General features: G+C 29.3%; 2 protein-coding genes across 2 annotated transcripts; both read left to right on the plus strand.

Moving 5' to 3' along the window:
• The first annotated feature begins 12,029 nt into the window (after positions 1-12,029).
• Positions 12,030-13,028, plus strand: LOC127265878 (F-box protein At3g07870-like). Its single transcript, XM_051295894.1, has 2 exons — positions 12,030-12,335; positions 12,468-13,028. Exons 1-2 carry the CDS (start codon positions 12,030-12,032, stop codon positions 13,026-13,028), a joined length of 867 nt encoding a protein of 288 aa, XP_051151851.1.
• Positions 13,029-20,056: 7,028 nt separating this feature from the next.
• On the plus strand, positions 20,057-21,010 carry LOC127265879 (uncharacterized mitochondrial protein AtMg00810-like). Its single transcript, XM_051295895.1, has one exon. The coding sequence runs from the start codon at positions 20,057-20,059 to the stop codon at positions 21,008-21,010; it is 954 nt and encodes a 317-aa protein (XP_051151852.1).
• The last annotated feature ends 4,660 nt before the right edge of the window (positions 21,011-25,670 follow it).

Here is a 25,670-nt window from a genome sequence, read left to right on the forward strand (position 1 = left end):
TTCAATCCAGACTTTTAAAAGCCTTTTTAAAATCTGGAGGTATTCAATCAGAACTTCTAAAAGTCCTTTAAAATATGAAGGTATTCAAAACAAACTTTTAAAAGTCATTTAAAATTACGTGGTATTCAACAATCCTTATACTTTGAAAGTCTATGGATTTTAATAGAAAATTGTGAAAATTTTGTATAGTATAAAATCTCTCATGATCAGTAGAGATTTGATGGATTATTATTATTATTATTATTATTATTATTATTAATGATAAATAAAATGATAATATTTATCAATATTATTATAATTTTTAATAAAATAATAATTAAAAAATATATTAGCGAATTATTATCAATTTTTTTAAATATATATTTTTATATTATAAATATAATTTTTAAAATATTATTATGTCGTCTTTTCTTTTCGATTATCGAATATAATATATTGTCATTTCAGTGTTATTCTTCTTTTTCAATTATCGAATATAATATATTGTCAGTCCGGTGTCATTCTCCTTTTTAAATTATCGAATACACTATATTGTCATTCCGATGACAATGGATTAAATATTTCAATATATATTTTTCATTGAACCGTTAATTTATATTTATTTACTTTTTTATTTTAATATTTTTTCAAAAGTTGTAAATTATATTATTTTATTTTATTTATATACGTATTTATTTTTTATGTAAAAAAGTTATATAAATAATAACAATAATAACTAATAAAAATATATAAAAATAATTTGATATATTGAATGATAATATAATACTACAATTATAAAATTAAAAATATTAATATACAATATAGTAGTGTTACATATGTTATAATGCTTTTACGTTATTAATAATTAATATTAAATTTTATTTTATAAAAATATAATAATATAATAACTTTAATTATAAATATATTACATTTATAAAACTTGTGTTTTAATAATATATAAGTAACTTTAATTATAAATATATTATATTTATAAAATTTGAGTTTGATATAAATTTATATAATTATATATATCCATAAAAAAATTATTCTACAATCTCATTAAATCCGTGTAAATCCATAAAGAATTCAATCAAATATGTAAAAATCCATCTAAATCAATTGTTAAAATCCATCAAACTCCTAATAGACTCCGTGGATTTTCTGAATTTCTAGACGTGACTACATTCATTCTTTCTCTCACATCACCCATATATATTTGCTTAATTCATTTAAAAATTTATTTATAATTTACTTGTGGTTTTGAAAGTCGGAACCATACTATCTCGTACTCCCTCATGATTTAAAAATTGCACAAAGCTCCCTTCTATCTTAGAAAATATTGTACAAAATCTCTTAAAAACACATGAGACTCCTTTATATTTTTAAAAATATTGTATATAAAGAAGTATTGTTAATAAATTCTATTAAAAAAAGAAAGAAGAAGAAATAAAATTAAAAAAAGAAGGAAAGAAAGAAAGAAAACTATTTAATTCAAAATTTAAAAAAAAAATGAGAGAAAAAATATAAGTTATGAGGCCATACAATCCTTCTAACTATTTATATATAATATATAGATGGTAATTATTAATCCGTCCCACCAAAATATGATAATTTTCTTTTTTTTCTTCTTGTTGTTCCATCCAATTATACTACTTTTCATAAAAGACAAAAATTAACAAATTTTAATAACAATTACATTTTAATTAATTAAAATAATCTATGTATAAGTGTGTTTGTTTAGTTTTTTAGTTCGAATAGTTTTTATATTAGGTGTAAGAAAGTGTCGTTAATAAATAATAATATTTTATATTAAATTGTTGAATTTTTATAAGTGTAAGTATATTTCTATTATTTGGAGATACATTCTCGGTTGATAGTCAAATTAGCATTATATATGTTATTTGATTCAATCAACATATATAATAAATATAAACGACATATTACATACAACAAAATAATACGGTGTTATATAAAAATATGTATTGCCTACTTTTATTATATACGTTATTGGTCAAATCATGATGTAGATTTGATCAAATCAACAGAGATTTGCATCTAAATCATACATATTGTGTAATATTTTTTATATTGTTATCCGAACAAACTCTAACTTTATCTAATTTTTAAATTATTTGTCATTCCAACAAATCATAATCATATTATTTGTTCGATTATTTTAAATTACATAAACTAATTTTTTTCAAAATAAAATAAAATAAATATATAATAATGATTAGTATGCTCACATTTATGAACCAATAATATTTTTAAAAAATCAAAATTCTGAAAATTTTTATTTTGCAGGGTGGTCATACATGCATCTTTCAAATATATATTAGTGATATCCACATTAAAACTAAATTTTTCTATAATACTAATATTATATATAAATTTAATTATGCAAATATTATAAAATTAATGAAATGCACATCTAAATATCTTGTCTCTTATTTGTTTGCGTCAGAAAAATTAATTTTAAAAAATAGATTATTTTTCTCTTTTTATTTCATTTCTCCCCTTATAAAAAATTATAGATAAATGATAATTGAGAACCCTTAGTGTTTCTTTATTTGATTTTTTTTTACTATTTAAAATTTATTGTTTTTAGAAATACATATTATTATGATCTCATAAAAATAATATTTAAACTATGAATCAAATAAAAAAAATTATTAACTAAATTAAATAATATTTATTCATATATTCTCACTACAGTGAAACCCTCTCTTACCTGATTCATTGTTATTTCCCGTTCTATTCATTATTTTATTTTTCTCTCACAACACATCGTCCCTCCTGGATCAATTCATCCATATATTGTTGTATTTTTTTTATGTTTTTAACTAATTTTTTTTTTTTTTTGCCAAATAGAATAATTAGTTCTCATTCTCCATTTAATTTATTTTATTTACAATTTTATTATCTAATATCATTTTCATTTCATTCTCTGTCAAATGCACCCTTAGACATCTGTATTTTGTATTATGCAGTCTCCATTCTACCATACAAACAATGTTTTTATCTGACAAAACCATTAGACGAAAACTATTGTTAAAAATATTCAAAACAAATTCCAACCTAACAAACAAAAAACAATTTTATTCAAAATTATTATTGTTTATATGTTGTAAACGTAATAGTTACATGTATATCACGTAGTGTACACTTCTGTAGTATGTAGATGCTTTTGTATCATGTGTTTGACGAGCTTGTGCCTATAAATACATGTATAAATTGATGAAATAAGACAGTGCATTAAATTTCGCTTATACATATATATTACTATATACGTCATTTAAGTATATATAGCTTATACATATATATTATATACAATATATATAAAATAGTGATTAGTAGTAGAAGTAATTAATATTTTTATTGGTTATTTCTGTAATAATATTGCTAACATTATATAACTTTACATATTATTAATAAAAATATATATATTAATAATTTATTTTAATTATACATAAATAAATACTTTGTTTGTCCTTTAAATTTATGCTTTTTTTCTATTTTTTTCACAAAAAGTATATATATTCTATTTATAGCGAATAATTCTTATGCACTCTTTAATTTATATTCTTTAATATTATATTTATAAATTATAAATACAAATATTATCCTACAATCACTTCCACATTCAATTTATTAAAAAAAATAAAAATTCTCACATTTTTAACCCACTTATATATTATCTAATATAATACTATATTAATAAAATACATCCCCAATTTAAATTAAACATACAATCCGTGGATGGAAGAGTAATAAATTATTATAAAACAAAATAAACATAAATATAATTTTAAGATATATTTTTATATAAATTTATAATTTAAATTTTCTAAAAAATATATACTTCTAATTATATACTAAATTATTTTTAAAAATATTTAAAAAGTACATTTATACATTTTATATTAATTTATTAATCAAAATTATCCATGTGTAATTAACACACTAAATTAATATTTATACTCTTAAATATGTATATATATAATTATTTTTTTAATTTAAAATTTAATGTAAATTTATTATTGTATATGTGCAAATATCAGTATAACTTTTTTTTTTCTAACAAACTTACTAAAAATTTTGTAATAATTTTTTTGTAATATTAAAATGTCTGATTCTAATTTTAAATTTAAAAAATATACAAATTTTTAAATATAAATTGTAAATAAATATGTGTTTTTTTTTTTTTTTGCATTTTGAATTTGAAGTATTTTTATGTTGGATATAAAGGGAAGTGTACGGGTTAATATATATATATATATATTATATAAGAATATTTTGTTAAATTAATGGATTTGTTCACTTAGAGCAGCAACAGTGACTTTATTATCCATGTGCTTCTACCATTAACTCAAAGTTTTTTTTGTTAAAGCAAAAGAAAATTGTGGCACAATGGCCTACTTTGTGAGGCAAAAATGGCGACGGGCTTGGCCGTCCCTTGGTGCGGACGAAGGCTTGAAGAAGTACAAAAATAAAATACACACTATTGTGTTTGTTCTCTGTGTCAGTAAAAAAGTTGATGAGGTTCATAGACAAATCAAAACATCCGTGTATTTTGAAAGATTGACCATTGCTACTGCTCTGAGCAATTGCAATGGTAATAAGAAAAAAATGTTTCATTCGATTATGTGTCAAACAAAAATATTCAAGTTTTGATAATAAGAGAAAAAGGCTTCGTTCGATCACGTGTCAAACCAAAATATTCAATTTTCGATAGATAGAAAAGAGAAATGATTTAATAGCTTTTACTTGAGAGAGAAAAGAAGAAGAAAAAGAGAAGAGAAAGAAAGAGATAGAAATAGGGAGAGAAGTGAGAGAAAGTGAGGAAGAGAAAAGGAAAAATAGAAAGAGAAGAGAGAAAAGGAAAGAGACCAGCTTGCTTATGATTTCTTCTGCACCAAGTGTGAGTCTAAGTATTTTTATTTTTCTTTTATCCAAATAAAAGTTATTGTACTGGTTATTTTCAAAAATTTTAATACAAAACCTTGATACTGACAAAATGTCATTCTATTAAAGAGTCACTACAATTGCTTTTAGTATTCTTTGTGCCACAAATTTTCATAAATTTTATAAAAAAATTGCAGCATATACATTAGCACAATATATTATATATATATACTTTATTTATTCACAAAAAGTAAATTATTCAATACAAAATATAATTTTTTATATCATAACATAATTCTCAATATCTAATATCTAAACACATAAAAAAAAGTTTTATTTATATATTAAGTTATTTTTAAAAATATTCAAAAAGTACTTTTATACATATTATATTAATTTATTATTAAAACATATCTATGAATAATTATTACACTCAATTAATATTTATACTACTCCCATAATTGGAGGACAAAGGTAGTATTAAAATAAGTACAAATATAATTATTTTTTAATTTAAGAATTTATTATATATTTATTATTTTATGTGCAAATACTATAATTGATTTTTGTCTAACAAATTTACTAAGAATTTTATAATAATTTTTTTGTAATTTTAAAATGTCTAATTGAAATTTTAAATTTAAAACATATAGAAAATTTTAAATATAAATTGTTAATAAATATGTGTAAAATTGTTAAATTATTAAGTTTGTTCACTTGTATTTTTTGTAGTACGATTTCTCATAAATATTATAAAAAATACAAACACACATTAGCATAATACTCTCTCCTTCCAGCTAAAAAGTATATATATTTCTATTTTGGGACGTCCAATTACAAAATAAATATTTTATTAAATGCCTCATTTTTTTTCCACAAATACCCCTACTTTACATTACATCATTACTTTTACACCAAAAAGCAAGGGCAGAAATGTCATTATACTACTTTTAACTATCCACTATAATTAAAATATTATTATTTCTTAAATACCGCGCCAAAAGTAAATGTATACTTTATGTGTGGACGGAGGGAGTATATGATATCTACACTTTATTTACTCGCAAAAAGTCAATAATTGAATACAAAATATAATTTTTGATATATTATTAACACAATTCTCCATATCTAACATCAAAACACACAAAAAAAAAAAACCCCAAAGTCACCAAATTGGATTTCTTTTTTTTTTTTTTTTTTTTTAAGTGAATAAAAGATACTCCCTCCATCCGGAGACAAAGTATAAAGATAATTTTGCCCTTACTTTTTGGTATAAAAGCAATAATGTGATGGTAAAGTATATGTATTCATAGAAAAAAAGTAAAATATTTAATGGAATATTTACTTTGTAATTAGACAACTCAAAATAGAAATACGTATATTTTTGGACTGGACGAAGGAAATATATGTTTTGTGAATATATAAAAATATTGTATTTATAACAATATTAATCTGAAAATATATGTAAAAAGTATGTTAAATGAACACACTAATATGAGATGATCTCTAATTATTGGATAGCATATAGCAGTTTTATCTCAAATAATTTATTTTATATTTATTGACAATTTGAATATTAAAAATATATATTATACATAAACAATATTGAAAACATATTTCATAATTGTATGTCTGTAGCATCATAAGAATTAATCTAAAAAGTAATGCCTTTGAAACAAAAAATCTATTTCATAATTTACTTTTACAATGAGTCATTAGTAAGTCCAAATCACATAACTAACCACTGATATAGATCAAAAGAAGTTTTAAAGGCAGTTTTTCATTCATCACCTTGATTCATCCGAATTTGGTGATAGCCATTTTATAAATCAATTTTTGAAAAAATTACAGAACCACACAAATTATCAAGCATGTCATTTAATCTACGAATGTGATGATGATATGTAGCATTGACGGCTTGGAAATCCACACACATGCGCCAACTTTCATATTTTTTGGCACCAATAGGACAGGTACAACACAAGGACTTTGGCTTTCACGAATCCAACATTTGCTCAGTAGATCTTCCACTTGCCTTCGTATTTCTTTTACCTCATCTGGGTTGGCTCGATAGGCTGGCCGATTAGGAATTGATGCTCCAGGGAAAAAATTAATTTTGTGCTCAATTACATGAATGGGTGGTAAACCATGGGGTACTTCATCAGGAAAAACATCATCATACATCTTCAATAAGTTAGCAAAACTAGATGGAAGTTTCTTAGAGTCATCCATGGAAAAATAAGTAGGTTTAGAAAGTAATAGCAAACAATGACCTCCATGTTCTAAGCGTAAAGCTTCCTTCCTACACATAAAAATATTAGACCTCTCACTATCGTGTTTAAAATTCCAGCTAGTTTCACCCTGAATCACTACACTCGTGCTTGATTTTTTAGTAGAAGGCTAGAGTATTTGAAAGAGGCTAGGGGTAGATGTATTTATTGGTGAGGATGAAGATTTGAGAGGTTGTAGGGTAGTTAGTCTATATGAGAGAGTAGATGCACTTGTATGCAGAGTACCTTTTGTTACGTGTTATTCTAAGGAGGACTTCAAATTGGACTTCTCACATCGAGTTGATTCAGCGACATAACTCATCATCTTGTTGTCTTTCTTTTGGTTCATTTTCTCTCTTGCTTCATCAGCAAACTGCTTGTACAAGTATTTTTTATCTTCATTTACTTCTCGATGACTCAACGGCTTTAAAACTATGGTCCATCCGGCATGTGTGAAAGTATATCGATTACGGGGGTCATCCTGTACAACTTCTTTGTCAAATTGCCATGGTCTCCCAAATAAAATATGACATGTTTTAATTGGAACTACATCGCATTTTACCTCATCCTTGTAACCTTGTATTTCAATTCCCACCAACACTTGTTTGGTGGCATTGATTTCCCCACAATTATTGAGCCACTGTAGTTTGTAAAGCCTCGGGTGCAAATTCATCCTCAAATTAAGTCTTTTTACTACGAGGTCACTAATGACATTAGTACAACTACCACCGTCAATGATAAGACTACATACTTTAGTAGCAATCTTACACCTTCCATTGAATAAATTTTTGCGTTGTTGGGTATCTTCAACCTCCTTTGGAAAGGTGCTAAGAGCTCAGAGAGTGACTACTGTCAAATTGGACTCCAATATGGATTTTACAGCTTATTGGTTGTAGGAATTCGGCTCATTGACCTCTTCAATTTCTGATTTGGATTTGTACTCACTGAAGGTCGTAAGAACCATAGTATGCTTGTTTGGACATTGATTCGCAAAATGTCCTCGGCCTTGGCATTTGAAACATAACACATCGGCTATGGTTGGTGTTCTTTTGGGAATTTGTTGGCAGCTTAGGGCACGTTGAATCAACTCCCGTTACTTCTTTTTCTTTGTCGATATGTTGTGGAAGCGGCATTTTAGGCAACCCTACAATTGGAAAAAGTTTAAATGGATTACCTTGCATCCGCTTTGATTTTAGTTGCTTCTCCACCTTTATGGCCAATTGTACCATCTCCTCGAGATCCATGTATTGGTATATATCTATCGCATCAACAATATCCCTTTGAAGCCCATTCGAAAATCTAGATATCATTTTCTCCTGATCTTTACGGATATCGGCTTGTAGAAGAAGTGTTTCAAGCTCCTTATAGTAATCCTCTATTGACCGGGACCCTTGTTGTATACTTTGCAATCTCCGCAATACTTCACGATTATAACGAGGGGGAACAAACCTCATTCGTATCAGTGTAAGAAGTTCTATCCAAGTACGCACCGGAGTCTCCCTATTTCTGCAGCGGTTGATGCTCAATTGGTCGCACCATGCAAGGGCATAATCTAAAAACTCCATTACGGCCACATGGAGTTTTTGTTGGTCAGTTAATTTTTTAACATCAAATATTAGTTCTAACTTTCGTTCCCATTGCAAAAATGCTTCAAGGTCGGATTTTCCTTGGAACGGTGGCACTTGAAACTTGATCAAGTTGATAGCCTTTTCTCCATCCCGTCGGTTATGGTTATTATGATACCTAGGTCATTCCCAATTTCCTTCAAACTCCTCATCATCGGGTTCGTTAAATTTGTGTGGGAGTAAGGCCGGATGTTGCATCTTAGCCTCAAATGCGGTTGAACATCATTTCACCTATGAGCTTCAGGTAACGGTCATATATTCTCTTGTAACTTTTGTTGATTCTCTTCCAGTTGATCCATCCTATTATTCATCAATTCCAATCAAGAATGGTGAAGATTTTTAAACTCTTGTAGAATGGTATTGAAAAGACTTTGTACATCAATTTATTGAAAATTGGATCCTTCACCCCCTGCCATTAGAAAGAGAAGAAAGAAAGAAAAAAAAAAAAAAAAAACCTCACTAGAACCCTCGTGTATCACTCCACACCTCATGTACCTCTCCGTCTCGTAAAAATACTCAAATCAAATCGATGGAATTCTCCCAAAGACGATAGCCAAAAAATCCAAAACAGTAGTGAAAGCAAAAGAAATATAATTTCAGAATGGAAGTAGAAGACAAATAATCTAAATAGATTTTTTTTTTTTTTTTGTTTTTTTTGATAAAAGGAAAGATGATTTGAGAACTAAAAGTAAATCATAAATATCTTGAGATTTGATAACAACTTTTTTTTTCTTGTTTTTTTTTTTTTTTTTTGCTCTTTTTTTTGGCTTTTTTTTTGTGTCGTCTCTTGATTAGCACATACCTTTTTGTTTTGGAACAAAACTTGACTAGGTTCGACTCAAATTGATAGAAAACTTAAGCTTAAGGCTCTGATACCATATGAACCGGCCCGACCGTGTGTAATTATAACCAATGTAATTTTCTTACCCAAAAAGTTCAATAGAACAAATGGATTATGAATATGTATAAAACAAAAGAGAAGGAAGAAGAAAAGATAGTGCAGAGAATGTGAATTAGTATGGATGATAACCAACCACGAGAATAAGTTTCAAACCAGAAATCAATCCATGGGCTAAAACACAAACAATAGGCTAAATTCCACTACAAATGATTGGAAGCCACAAACCAATATAATCACTCCAAAGACCCGATTTGAGACTCTAAATGCGAGAAAATCACTCCCTAACACTAGAAATTTATAAAAGTGAAATTTGATTCAAGATGTAAAATTCATTACAATAATAGGCAATGACCTTATATAGAGGTCCTTGAGGAAAATAAAAGGCAACAAATAATAAATGAAACAAACCAAAATGTAAGTCTAACTATAAGGAAAATAATTATGAAAGTTTTAGATATGGAATTATACTATATGGAAACTAATAATAAAAGGAAATATATATTAAGGTAACTTCTAGAAGTCTGCATAAGTGATGATTCCCTTGATAATCTTCTATGATTAGCGATTCTCTTGATCTTTCAACTGAGATTCTTGCGAGTCCCATTGAAGGAGCGTTAGATGAGGGCTAAGTGGCCTCCAAGCATCATCCTTAAATTGATTCTCCATGAAAAATCGTCCGGTCAATGTAGTGACGGATTCTTGAAACTGACGAGCTCGACTTCGAGTGATAGGTTCCACGGGCATTTGAATCCTTGAAGATTGGACGTCCTCGTCAAGATTGGGCACACCAATCGTCGATCAACCACTAGTTTTTGTCTTTCCTTGGTGAGTCTCTAGTTTCTTGTCTCCAAGTTTAGTGTTGAGTCCGAGTATCATGCTCTTGTTGTTTATGTATCCAAACTTCTATGGATTTGTTAGTTATTGTCTGATCTTGGGCCCCCCCATCTTGTGTTTGCTACTCTTCATTGCGAAAGTTAGAGTGTCATAGAGATTGCACACAGTAATGTCTTACATGAGCGTACGAAGCACATCAAGATCGAGTTTCATTTTGTGAGGCAACACGCAGTTGCCAAGACTCATCTGTTGCATCCAATTTTCACTAAGGATCGGCCAACGGATCTCTTTACCAAATCTCTTCTTCCAGGTCATTTTCATGTACTCCTACACAAACTCAAGTTGATGTGTACGGCACCACCTTAAATTTGAGGGGAGATGTTAGTATATATATTTTATATTATTTTTTATTTAGATATTGACTATATTGCCCCTATGTAAAAATATATGTGTTAATTTTGGAATGAAATAAACAACTCTATTCTCCAAACCCAACATCTATTATGTAATATATTCCCTATAAGAGAGTTTTATTTTCTCTATATTCCAAACCCAACATCTATTATGTAATTATTTTTAGAAATAAAAGGAAATAAAATAATATCTAAGAAAATATCGCATAAATATGCAAACTTCCTCCACATATTTTAAATTTTTTTATGATATTTTTTAGACATCTTGACAAATTTGGTTTAATATTACGGTACATAAGTATGGTGCTTATTTGAATCAGTTAGTATATATACAAAAGAAAGGCTACATTTTTATATACCACAACAATATATTATATAACATAAAAAATATGTATTGTGTAGGTTATATATTATACTATTGTATAAATATATCTACAATGATAAAATAAATAATATATTATGCTACATGAAATTATATCATATGTTGTTAAAATATGTATTGTATATTTTACTATCATATGCTATCAGATATGTGCGGTCTGTCTTATATATATGTATTGACTGAGTCAAATCAAAATGGTGCTAATTTGACCCAATTAACATTACAACTGAAGCGACTTTACTTTATTTGCCATGGATTTTGTGCACGTGACTAGAATAACAATTTTTTAAGGAAATATTAATTTATTTTCATTGAGATTTTTATTTCCAAGATATTTCTTATTCATCTTTTTTTTTTTTATATAATGCTGTGTCACATGTTCTCCGATGTCTTCTTCATTCTCTTCTTTTTAAGCTGAAAAAAAAAAACCCTAATTCTCAAACCATCAATGGATTCTCTAATAAAGAAACAAAAATTGAACCCTAGCTCCATCAACCCCTCTATTAGTTTCCCCATGAAACCATCGTGGAAATCCTCTCTAGACTCCCCGTCAAATCTGTAATTCAATTTACCTTTACCTGCAAAATGCTGTACCCCCTTTCCACCGATCCCCTTTTTGTCAAACTACACCTCCATAGATCTAAAAGTTCCTATCTCATCATCCATTCTAGGAACCCCCTCAAAACCCACCTTTATTTTCTTCAACTTTCAGACCATAAAATGTACAAATTTGAAGCCCCATTTGCCTCTTCCATGTTAGAATTTAGCATCATCGGTTCATCAAATGGTCTACTTTATCTAATCGATTCTCTATTCCCAGAGCATACTTATCTCTACAATCCCTTCAAAAGGGAGATCTTTGAGATTCCAATTAAACATGAGAATTGTGGCCAAATTTTTATCCATGGATTTGGATTTGATCCTTTTGGTTGTGATTATAAAGTTGTGAAGATTTCATATTTCCGGGATAAGTATACTCATCATCTTAAGGATGAGTATAGAGGGCTTATACGGCATTTACCATCGGTAATTGAGGTGTATATTCTACATAGAAACAATTAGACAAATAACGGGATTGTTCCCTCCACAATAGAGACATGATCATCTCCAGGAGTTTTAGTGAACAATAGGCTTCATTGGGTGACCGTATGAGTGAAGAAGCCCAACTGGCAATGCCACAAGCGCTTGATTGTGTCATACAACTTGGTTGATGACACAACTGATGAAATGGCTTGTCCTTGTTCCGATATTAATTATATGTTTGATAGATGGATTATCAATCATTTGGCAGTATTGGACAAACGACTTTGTGCTTCAGTGCCAATGATAGACTGTGATGCATTTGATGTATGGGTTATGAGAGAATATGGGGTGGATGAGTCATGGGTGAAAGAGTACTCTATATGTATTAACTTTCCGCGGTCACTAGTTAGGCATATTGAGCGAACACACCATATTTGGCGGAACAGGTTTGGAAAGAAAATGGTGAAGGTGTTGGGCATCTTTGAGAGTGGAGAAGTCATTTTGGAGTATGAAGGAGAACGTTTGGCTGCATATGATACATGTAATAAAAGCTTCAAGGAATTGAAGAATAAAGTAATGCCGAGAATGTATCAGGCAATGTTTCACATCGACAGCCTTGTGTCTCCACATTTGGTATATTCAATGCTCAATACTCCACATTTGGTAAATTCTAATATTGTTTTAAATGGTTTATAGTAGGATTGAATGATAAATCAATTATTGTAATGACATTACTTCTTTTTCAATAGAAAGTCAACCTTAGTAGATACCCAATATCATCTTAATATGCAAACATAGTGTTAGAAGATGTTTCATGTTCTAACCTCCTTCTCTTGTAATAGTTTGCTTTAATTGAAAACTATAGAAATGTTTTCTTGCAAGTGATACAACGAAATGTAACAATATAGCATGTCTGCAATTTTTGAAGGGTGAAACGAACACTAATAAAGCAGAGGACAACACACCATAGGATTTCCTCAATCGGTCAAAGGTGCAATGTCATTGTAGATTGGCTTTGCAAAATAACATTTTTACTATTTGTCAAATTATTACAAAGTCAGTATGGTTAAGTATTGTGTTATTCTAAAAAAGGAACATATACTCTGCTTATATAGGTGATTTCACCGATACTTTTAATTTATTATTTGTATGTTTTATTTTCTCAAATTATCCAATCTTCTTAGTTTAATATAGCATAGATATATAAGATTGGTTACATGAATTGAAGTATGAGGGAATGCCAAGAATTTATCAGGTAACATTTCACATTGGTAGCCTTGTGTCTTTGCATTTGGTATATTTTACGCTTAATACTCCATATTTGATAAATTCTAATATTATTTTAATTGTTTCATAGTAGTATTGAATGAAAAATCTGTGGTAAATAAATATATGTAACAACATTACTATTTTTCAATAGAAAGCAACCTCAATAGATACCCAGTATCATCTTAATATGCGAACATGGTGTTATAAGATGTTTGATTGTTCTAACCACCTTCTATTGTAATAGTTTGTTTTATTTGAAAATTATAGAAAAACTATGCTTTCTTGCAAGTGATACAATGAACTGTTACAACATAACATGTTTGCAATTGTGCTGGATAAATAGGGTACGGACACTAATGAAGCAGAGCATGAGACACCATAGCATTGTCTCAACAGGTCAAAGGTGCAAATGTGATTATAGACAAGACAGACTTTCTAAATCAACATGTGAACCATTTGTCAAATTATTACAACTCAGTGTGTTTAACTATTGTGTTATTACTAGTGTATTCTAAAAAATGATTATATACTTTGCTTACATAAGTGGTATCATCAATACATTTTTTTTTATTATTATTACTATTTCTGAAAATCCTAACATGTTGAATTCAAATTATCTAATCAGCTCACTTTAATATAGCATGGATATATAAGATTGGTTACAAGTTATTTACTCCCTATAAAAGTAAATTATGAAATGGTTCATTATTTCAAAGGCATGACTTTTAAGTTGTATTCATATAATGCTAGAAACATACATTACAAACGAAATAATGCAATGGCTACATGATTTCATTTGAATGGTTTATTGACAATAGATAGATTTCATTTGAATGGTTTCTTGACAATAGATATACAATATTCATGAGATTACTATTTGGCTAACTACGAACGTAGTTGAGATTTTTATATATAAATTTGAAGTTCATCAATACATATATTGCTTTTCTAACTAGATTTAAACTATATCCTAAGCATAGTTATTCATTTTCTTATTTTCAGTGATTCAATAGCATAAGCTCATTACACGCTTATCATTAATTTGAAATAGATCATATTCGCTTTTTTTTTTCAATAAGTTTTACCTAACTTCTCACCTGTCAAATTTTCTTTTATTTTTTTTACAAAAACTTTTAAGTGAATACACACACTTAATATTTTAAGGTCTCGTATGGATTGCTTTTTCAAATGGACTTTTGATTTTTGTTTCTAAACAAATACTTTATACTTGTTTGTATTAACTTTTATAAAAAAAAAAAAAAAAAGAAGAAAATAGAAGCATTTTTAAATTAAAATTACTGTTACTCAATACTCCACATTTGGTAAACTTTAATATTGATTTTATTTGCTTTATAATAGGATGGAATAATAAATCATTATAAAATAAATAGTTGCAATAACATTACTTCTTTTGCAATAGAAATTTAACTATAGGTGATATACAACAAAATCATTTAATATGCAAACATAATGTTTTCTTTATTTGAAAACTATAGAAAACTTTATGTTTCCATACAAGTGATAGAATCTAATATATTTGCAATTGTGTATGGGCAAATTTGGTGCAAATAGTAATGAAGCATAGTACGAGACACCTAGCATTGTCGCAGTGGATCAAACGTACTTTATGCTTATAGACAGGCTTTGGAACTCAACGTGTACCCATTTTCAAATTTACAAAGTCAAAACATGCTTAACTATTATGTTATTATGAGTGTATTCTCAAAAGACAACATATGCTTGCTTATATAGGTAATATCATCAATAATTTTAATTTATTATTAGTATATTTTTTTAATTTTTCAAAATCCTAACATCTTTAGTTCAAATTGTCTATTATCTAGCTCGATTCACTTATATAATTTTGGTTGGTTATGTGAAGTTATTTACTATTTGTAGAAGTACATTATGCAATGGGATTTTGTTTCAAAGGCATTCCCTTTTAGTTAATTCTTATGATACTACCAACATACAGTCTAAACAAGGTAATGCAATGACTACAAGATTACATTTGAATAGTTTCTTGACAATGGATATACAATTTGAATGAGATTATTATTGGGCTAACTACTAACCTACTCGAGTTTTTTCATATATGAACTTATCTTTTGTTTGTTCATTAAGACAGATGAATTGAAAATATTGTTATAGCAAGGTTGGTTAAACAATTTTGTCACATTACAATTTTGATGCTCTAACAAGAATTGTCCAAATAGCTCCAAAGTGGTATTTTTTGGTTCAAAGTATAATCACGAATAAATCATAAATATACAATTAATATAAGTTAGTGAGATCTTAGGCACCAGACTCCCAAATCATATCAATGGCCGGTGACAGGGGCATCGCTAGCTCATAATGACTTAGTCACAATTCCTAGATCCACAAACCTAAGGACCCAACGAACCCTTGCTTAAATATCTGGATGTGACTACATTCATTCTTTCGCTCACCCATATATATTTGTTTAATTCATTTAAAAAACTTATTTATATTTACTTGTATCTTAGAAAATATTTCACAAAATCTCTTAAAACATACGAGACTCCTTTGTATTTTTAAAAATATTGTATATAAAGAAGTATTATTAGTAAATTCTATCCAAAAAAAAAAAATAAGAAAATAAGAAAATAAGAAAGAAAGAAAGAAAAATATTTAATTCAAAATTGAGAAAAATTGAGAAAAAAAAGATATAAATTATAAGGTCCATACCGTCTTTCTATATATTTATATACTCCATCCGTCCTAGCTACCGTGTCCAATTTTAGACAAGAGAATTTAGGAAATGTATAATTAGAATGTATTAGTGAAAACAATTATCGTATAATTAAAATAATTTTAGATCAATATTTAGATAACTAATTAGTCTAATTAAAATTATAAAAAAATATAAATTAAAAAATTTAAAATGAAATTAAAGTGTATAATTCTTTTAAAAAAAAAAAGTGACGGAATAAGAGGACAAACGAAAAGGAAAGGTGGACCTGGTAGGTGGGAGAAGGAGTATAATATATAGATAACAATAATTAATTTGTCCCACCAAAATATGTTAACTTTCTTTTTTTTTTGTTGTTTCGTCACATTACAGTACTTTCTATAAAAGACAAAAATTAACAAAGAAAAAGTATCATTAATAAATAATAATATTTTGTATTAAATTGTTTGAGTTTTTATAAGTATATTTATATTATTTGATATACATTCTCTGTTTTGGTCAAATTAGTATCATATATGTTATTTGACTCAACCAGCATATATAATAAATATAAACGACATATATTACATACAACATATCATATTTATAACAAAATAATATTGTGTTATATAAAATATGTATTTTCTATTTTTATTATATATGTTGATTGGTCAAATCATGATGTTGATTTGATCAAATCAAGAGTTTCGCATCTAAATTATATATATATTGTGTAAATATTTGTTATAGTGTATTTTATATATCAACACATGCCAACAAATCTAGTCATATTCATATTTATTATCCAAACAAACTCTAACTTTATCTAATTTGTAAATAGTTTATAATTCCAACAAATCATAATCATATTTTATTTCTAAACTATTTGTTCGATTATTTTAAATTATATAAAACAATTATTTTTTCAGAAAATAAATAAAAGAAAAAAAACATATAATAATGATTAGTATGCCCCCATTGAACCAATAAAAACACTAAAGAAAAATCAAAATTCTAAAAATTTGTATTTTGCATCTTTCAAGTATATACTAGTGATATGCACATTAAAACTATTTTTTATATATATATAATATTAATATTATACATAAATTAAATTATGAAAATATTATAAAATTAATGAAACTAACATCTAAATATCTAGTCTCTTATTTGAAAAATAATTTTTTTTTTTTTTTTATTTCACCCACCTACAAAAAAATTACAAAGATATCGTTTATTTGATTTTTTGTACTATTTAAAATTTATTATTTATATATATATATATATATACTATTATGATCTCATAAAAATAATATTTAAACTATTAACTAAATACGACAATATTTATTCATTGTTTTTTTCTAGTTTTATTCATTATCTTACTTTTTACTCACAATACATCGTCCCTCTTGGATGAATTCATCCATATACTGCCGGCGCTGCTGCTGCCATGAAATTCCATCCCCCGGCCAGAGCTCCCCAATCCCCTCCAGATTCCCGATTCCACCCAAATTCCATGGATCCGCCGGCGCCGGAGAATGTGGTCTCATTCGACTGCTCTTACCCCATCTACGGCATGGAGATTTCCACCGCCAACCGGGGCCACATCGCCGTCGGCAGCTTCATCGAGGAACTAAACAACAGTCGTCGTCGATCAATCTCCTCCCCTCCCTCACCTTGGAACAAGAAGGATTTGAGGTACATGGACACAACTTTGATATATGGACACCAACAAAATTGTGATATTAGACATCCTATCCGATCCCCAACGACAATGCCGGTGGCCGAATTGGAGAGGCACAATGGCAGCGTCAATTCAATTGCGTGGGCACCCCATGTATAGCTACCGGCACATATATATTCTCTGCCGGAGATGATCCTCAGGCCTTGCTTTCGGAGTTGCGTGGGTTCAGACCTTCTGTGGCTTGTCCAGCCTCCCTCCGGTGTTCGTCCAAGTCTCCGCGCCGATGCTCCAGAGGTGATCGGTTTTCTCTTCATCTTGGGCTTGGCGTTTTTCTTCAATATTAGATATCAGGTAATCCTCTGACTCACTGAATCCTCTAATCACTAGTGGGGAATGTTGGGAGTAATTCTGATTATGTATTTGGTTGATTATATAATTAGTTATATATTATAATTTGTCACTTATTCCATTAATTTCCTAGGTAGTTATGTCTATTTAGAATTCAAATTTAAAATTGTGTCTGTTAGTGTTGAAAGGTCGTGTCTATTAGAATTATAAGATTGTAGGCATTGGTCTTGTACGATGTATCGTAGAAATCATTTAGATTTGTTTTTGCATAATCCCGATCTTTGTGAATTTAATTTCTAACACTTGGTATCAGAGCCAAGTTGATGCCCAAGTATCTCAAACTGAAAAATATGTCGATAGAAGCAGAAGGAGGAAAGAAGGGGGTTCAGTCCCGTTTCAATGTCCCATGTTAACTCCGAAAAATTATACGACATGGCCGATAAAGATGGAAGCCATAATGGATGCTCAGGGGATCTATGACTCCATCGAACCACCGGCCGGAAAGGCGGTGAGCAATAAAAAGAACAAGATGGCTAGGGCCTTCATATTCCAAGCAGTTCCAGAAGACATCCTTCTGCAAGTGTTGAAGAAGAGGACCGCGAAGGAAATCTAGGAGGCATTAAAGACAAGATATCTTGGAGCTGATCGGGTGCAAAGAGCAAGACTGCATACGCTGAAGAGTGATTTTGAAAGATTGCGAATGAAAGACGGTGAGACAATAAATGAATTTGATGGAAACTTGAGCGGTATCAAAATTTAATAATCTTGGTTCAACAATTGAAGACAATACACTTGTTCGGAAACTTCTTGATTCAGTTCCGGACATGTATTTACAATTGGTTGCTTCAATTGAACAATGTTGCGACTTAGAGACCACGCCATTCGAAGAAGTTATTGGCAGACTCAAAGCTTACAATCTCGAGATTCCGGGTATAATCAACACAAGGGCAGAGACAAGCGCCACATAAAATATTTTAATTGTGAAAAATTTGGGCATTATGCATCAGAATGCAAGTCATCGTCGAAAGAGAAAAACAATGAAGTAAATCTAGCCCAAGCGCAAGAGGAGGAACCTGCACTACTTTTAAGTGTTTACGGGAAAAATGTATTGCTTAATGAAGATAAAGTGCTCCCAAATCAGATTGAAAGAGATGGTGATGATGTATGGTACTTAGATAATGGTGCAAGCAACCATATGACGGAGTGGGTCAAGTTTGTTTTGGTGACGGGTCCAAAGTACAGATTGAAGGAAAGGGATCCATCTTATTGAAGTGCAAAAATGGTGGACACGCCATCCTTGCGAAGCTGCCAACGCCAATAGCAACCGTATAGTTTCAAGTCTAGCCACCAGTGCAAACACTTCCTCAACGTCCACTCCTTGTCTTAGTGGCAAAGGGATATGTACAAATACAAGGAGTGGACGTTGAGGAAGTGTTTGCACCGGTGGCTAGACTTGAAACTGTACAATTGCTATTGGTGTTGGCAGCTTCGCAATGATGGCGTGTTCACCATTTGGATGTAAAGTCGGCATTTTTGAATGGCATTATACAGGAAGAAGTGTATGTATCCCAACCTGATGGTTTTGTTGTCACAGGAAAGGAAACATTTGTGTATAAATTACAAAGGCTCTTTATGGATTACGACAAGCCCCAAAAGCATGGAATATTCATCTTGACAGCACACTAAAAGTACTTGGCGTGCCCACAAGAGCAAGCTGTGTACAAGAAGTGCATGTCTAAAGATCTGTTGATAGTTGGCGTGTATGTAGACGATTTGATTGTGACCGGAACAAGTGAAAGTCTGATTTGTACATTCAAAAGGGAGATACAGAATATGTTTGATACGAGTGATCTTGGAAGACTCTCATACTATTTGGGAATCGAAGTTCACCAAAGTGAGAAAGGGAACACAATTGATCAAAGTGGGTATGCTAAGAAAATATTACAAACTGCACGAATGGCAGATTGTAATCCGTCGAAATATCCGATGGAACCAAAGTTACACTTATCTAAAGATGAAGAAGGTGTACCAACAAATGCAATTGAGCATCGAAGACTCATCGGAAGCCTAAGATATATCACTCACACTAGACCAGATCTCGGATATTCGGTGGGACTTGTGAGCAGGTACATGGCATCACCAAAAGAAAGTCATTATAAAGCATTCAAGCAAATATTGAGGTATATCAAGGGAACAATGAGTTATGGACCCTTTTATCATAAGGGAGGCAATGGAAGATTACATGGATACAGCGATAGTAGCCATGGTATGGATCCAGATGATCGTAAAGGTACAACCGGCATGGCATTTTATTTTTCGGGCAACCTTATCACTTGGTGTTTGCAGAAGCAGCGCACTGTCGCTCTCTCCTCTTATGAAGCTGAATTTATGGCTGCAACTTCAGCGGCATGCCAAGCATTGTGGCTACGTAACTTATTGGTAGACTTGACTGGTTGGGAAGCTCAACGTGTTAAATTATACGTGGATAACAAATCTGCCATATCCTTGATGAAGAATCCGGTCTTTCACGGAAGAAGTAAACACATTGATACCAAATTTCATTTTATTCGAGAATGCATTGAAGAAGGTTCGATCTATATAGAGCATATTAGTGGAAAGGAACAAAAGGCTGACATCTTGACTAAGGCACTACCCAAACTAAAGTTCTTAGAGATGAGAGATTAAATCGGAATTGAAGATCTGGAACACATGAAGCAGAATTAAGGGGGAGAGTGTTGGGAGTAATTCTGATTATGTATTTGGTTGATTATATAATTAGTTATATATTATAATTTGTCATTATTTATTCCATTATGTCTCTTTAGAATTCAAATTTAAAATTGTGTTTGTTAGTGTTGAAAGGTGGTGTCTATTAGAATTATAAAATTGTATGCATTGGTCTTGTAGGATGTAATAGTATACACACGATGTATCAGTCTGTTTCTTTTGATCATAGAAATCATTTAGATTTGTTTTTGCATAATCCCGATCTTTGTGAATTTAATTTCTAACAGGGAAGCCTGGTGTGTGGCTTGGTCTATTTTGCTTGGTGGTTCATTGCTGCTATCTGTTCTTTCTAGGTGAAATTTTCGATTGCTGGTTCCAGATTCTCTCAAATAATGGTTGTTGAAAAACCAATGTCCAGACAGTACAGTTCTTGGGTTTGCCCCCGTCATGATCCTTTGTAATAAATGTCTTCCATATTTACTGCGTACTACTATTGCTATTTATGTTTCTTTTATATATGTTTGTGCTTATGTTTATGTTTTTATTTGTGCTCAGCAGAATTTTATTTCCATCCAGCAAGCATCCATTTATTTGTTCTGTTTTGTTCTAGTTTACTGGGCCTGAAAGTAACAGTGGACTTGCTTTCCATATAAGGTTAGATTCATCGCTCTTTATTTATTTATTCATTTACTTGCTCATTACCATGGTTCCCATCCAAGTTGGAGAAACTGTATGATTGCTTGTATGCGGATGGAGTGTTGAAATACACACGTACTTAATGAAGATGCCGTGTGTTCAACAGCACGCAGCGACGTATATTGTCTATAATATGATAACCCGACACATGCAATGCAAGTTGCAGATATATGAAATTTTCATTTTGCAGCCCTCTCTTTGTGTGTGTATATATATATATATACATACATATATCATTGAAGTGGAGAGAGAGACATAATCATTGCTATGATGCCGCGTACAATTTGGTTAAATTATACATGCTTCTCGACATACTACAAGAAATTATCAATTTCGTAACGAGGTTTTTTCGTTCCTAAATTCACTTTTTCCGTTACTAATGAAATTAGAGAAAGAAACATACATACATTTAGGAGGCTATTATATGTAGTGTTTGTAAACTGGTTAGGAATATATATAGTAGTAGTAGTTGTTGTTTATCATATTATAACTATATATATATATATATATGTATGGATGACAAGGTCTGTTTGTTGGCTTACTATATATGTGAAGACTTCTAAATGTGATATTAATCATGGTTCTTTCATATGTATTGTCCATCTCTGCACTTAATTGTGTTCTTGTAGTATATGGACTTTGTTTGTCTTGTCTTCTCTGGGACAATAAAGTATTAATACCATAGGTATAATAAAAATATAATTAGTATTTTTTTTTTTTTTGCAGTTAAATGCATAGAAATGAAGGTCACACACTGCATTATTGCATTATTATTATTATTAATAGTAGTAGAAAATCATTAAATAAAATAATCTTTCTGTAACAAAAAAAATAATCTTTCTGTAATCTTTATTAATAGTGTTTTTTTCTGTAATTAGGGTGGGAAAATAGAACTTTCGAATTGAAATTAGATCACCTTAAACTATCACTACAAAAAAATAGCATATTAGTAACGGAATTCCGTTCCTAAAGTGTGTGTAGTTAACGCAATTCCCTCTCTAATTCCGTATCTAATGTCTTTAGTAACGGAAAAAGGGGATTTAGAGACAAAAAAATTTTGTTACAAAATTGATATTTTTTTGTAGTGTAAGTGTGTGTTCAGTTAGGCGACTGTATTTTATTTTTTTGGTTTTAATTTTTGGATTAACCAGTAAGTTGAATGTGAGTAAATAAAATATACTCATATAAAATTGTGAAGATTATGTAGTAAAGAAACAAAAAAAAATATATCCAAAGCAAGCAGTGCCATAACTATGCTTTTGGCTTACAGTAGTTTAAACAATTACTAGTATAAAATTTATTTATTTAGTCAACATAAATCAATCTAGAGTGCTCCAAGTGCCTTTTATCAAAACATAATAGAGGGACAGGACAACTTTGGAAAGGATGCACTTGTTGTTAAATACATATATATATATATATTTGCTTGGTATTATTTCAATTATTAACACAAGTTCTTGCAATTTTCTCTCTTGAGAATTACTTGTCTCCAAAGATAAATGTTCTAGTAAGATTGAATGTTAGAAATTAAGTATAATGAGGATGAAAGTGTCATGAGTCTTTGATGTTGTATTATGATTCCTCTCTAGTTTCGATGTGTTTAATTAGCCTATGATTTGAATTATTATTATCTAATTTCATATTTGAGACAGATTATTATTCCTAAGCATTGTTTTTTGTATGCATTTGATTAAAATTGATCACTTCATTAATTGTGTTTTGATTTCTTATCTATGCCTTGACAAAAATAAATAAATAAATAAATTATTTATCAGTGAGATTTAGCAAGCATGATTTCAAAAGAGAAGATACCAAAAAACCAAAAAGGTCAGCAGAGCCAATATGAATACATAGGTCAGGTTAGTATTTTTGAGCTTAAACTCTCACTCTTCTTCTTCTTCTGTATGTTTATAGCTTTGGTTAGTATTTTATGCATGTCCGGAGCTTAACACATTGCGTGTTAAATTTGAGGTGTTTTTGTGCTATTGTGATAGTAAAATATAAAGGAGTCTTGCAATTATGGTTAGTTCTATTCTATTATGCGGTGAACTAAATAGTGGATAAAAAATACATAAATATGTGAAGAACATGTAGGAACATAAAAATACTCCACTTGTGAGGCTCTTCTATGGCTTGGTTTGTCCAGTTACTTTTGTATATGAGTGCAGCAAGACAACCTGTTGAAGAAAACTATTTTCATTCAGAAATGTGTCCATGACCGATCAGAAAGTTTATGATACCATTGTAATATGATTACATGAGCTGAATTTAACGGAAAGATAGATAGATAATAAAATAATCCATGTGATCCAAACATTGATGGGCCCATACTGATCTCTTATGAGATAAGATACACCACAATGGGCCCATACTGATCTCTTATGAGATAAGATACACGACAAGATATTCTAATTCGTGCATTCTCATAATTTTGAATTTTTTTTTTTTTATTAAATTATAAGTTTGCATAATTAATTAAAATTTGTTGGAATAACAAATAATCTAATCAAATTCAGATTTATCGAGATAATAAATGATAAAAATATGGATAAAATTAGGGTTTCGTATATATATATATATTCGAGAAATTAAGCCAAAAAATTGTCGCAACAAAAAAATATTATGAGATTTTCGTCCAACATGGCGACGCAGGTTTGGAAAAACTCTCTTTCTTTTTCTTTCACTACAAAAAAATATCAATTTTGTAACAAAATTTTTTTTTCTCTAAATCCCCTTTTTCCGTTACTAAAGACATTAGATACGGAATTAGAGAGGGAATTGCGTTAACTACACACACTTTAGGAACGGAATTCCGTTACTAATATACTATTTTTTTGTAGTGTTTCTCTACTAATTATTTATTTTCGATTGTATCTTCGTTTTCTTTCTTTATTAATTTTTTATTTTCGATTTTCTTCTTCTCCAATTTTCTTCTTTACGGCTTGGTAAAGAATAAGAGGATGAAAATTTAAATTAAAAAATAATAATAATGATAAATGGAAATAAAGTGAAAGATGAGGAATGATGATACGGATGGGTGCAATTTTTTTTAAGCTTTTTTTTAATTACGAAGAGAATTAAGAAGAAAAATAAGATTAAGAAGGAAAAGAAGACAGACGAAATCATGAGGGCAAGAGGACAAGAGAAGAAGGAAGATGAAAGTAAGAGAATGTGAGGAGAAGAAAAAAAAGAAGAAGAAAGAAAATGCGATCGAATTGGGTTATATTTTGATCTTTTTATTTTTTATTTAAATTTATTTTATAGCCTTATTATATTTTATAAATTATAATTTTTCTTTGCCAATAAAAGAAATATGCAATACTAAGAATACTTAGAATTTATGTTTTTATATTTGATAAATTTATTGGATACTATATTATCCCTATTAATTATTTTCTTAAAATATAAGTTTTTTCTATTTATTTTTTTCAAATAGATAAACCAAAAAGACGGTATTTTTTATATATAAAAAAACACGAAAGAAAAGCAATGATAATTTTTTTTTTAATTTTTAATTTAATTTTGATACTCAATCCAGTTCCAATTAAATTGTGAAAACAAATGATTTAATTGCAAACTCATTCTCAGGAACAATCATATAAATAAGTTATAAAAACACACTTATATATTTTCCTTATTCAAATACACAAATTCCTCGACTAACTAAACACACAACAATTAAATACCACGACACAACAATATACGATTCATTCCATAAAAAAAGTTCAACTACAGCAAGAAGCCGCGCGACATAGCGCGCTTTCACGAGCACTAGTATATATATATATATACCCAAAGTAACCACACATACATTCATTTATTACAATGTTATGTATAAAATTTATGTTTATTAAAAATATCAAGGTTCTATTTATTTTTTATTATATATTTTATAATTTTTAGAAAAATAAATTATTATTAT

The sequence above is a fragment of the Andrographis paniculata genome, unplaced genomic scaffold (genome assembly GCF_009805555.1).
Source record: "Andrographis paniculata isolate CXL003 unplaced genomic scaffold, ASM980555v1 Contig74END, whole genome shotgun sequence".
NCBI classification, from domain to species: Eukaryota; Viridiplantae; Streptophyta; class Magnoliopsida; order Lamiales; family Acanthaceae; genus Andrographis; species Andrographis paniculata.

Excerpts from the sequence above, each read along its gene's own strand:
- LOC127265878 (XM_051295894.1), top strand. The coding sequence starts at position 12,030 with ATGTACAAATTTGAAGCCCCATTTGCCTCTTCCATGTTAGAATTTAGC. Across the intron at positions 12,336-12,467 it reads TTATACGGCATTTACCATCG|AAGCCCAACTGGCAATGCCA; the intron begins GTAATTGAGGTG and ends GTATGAGTGAAG.
- LOC127265879 (XM_051295895.1), top strand. The coding sequence starts at position 20,057 with ATGTCTAAAGATCTGTTGATAGTTGGCGTGTATGTAGACGATTTGATT.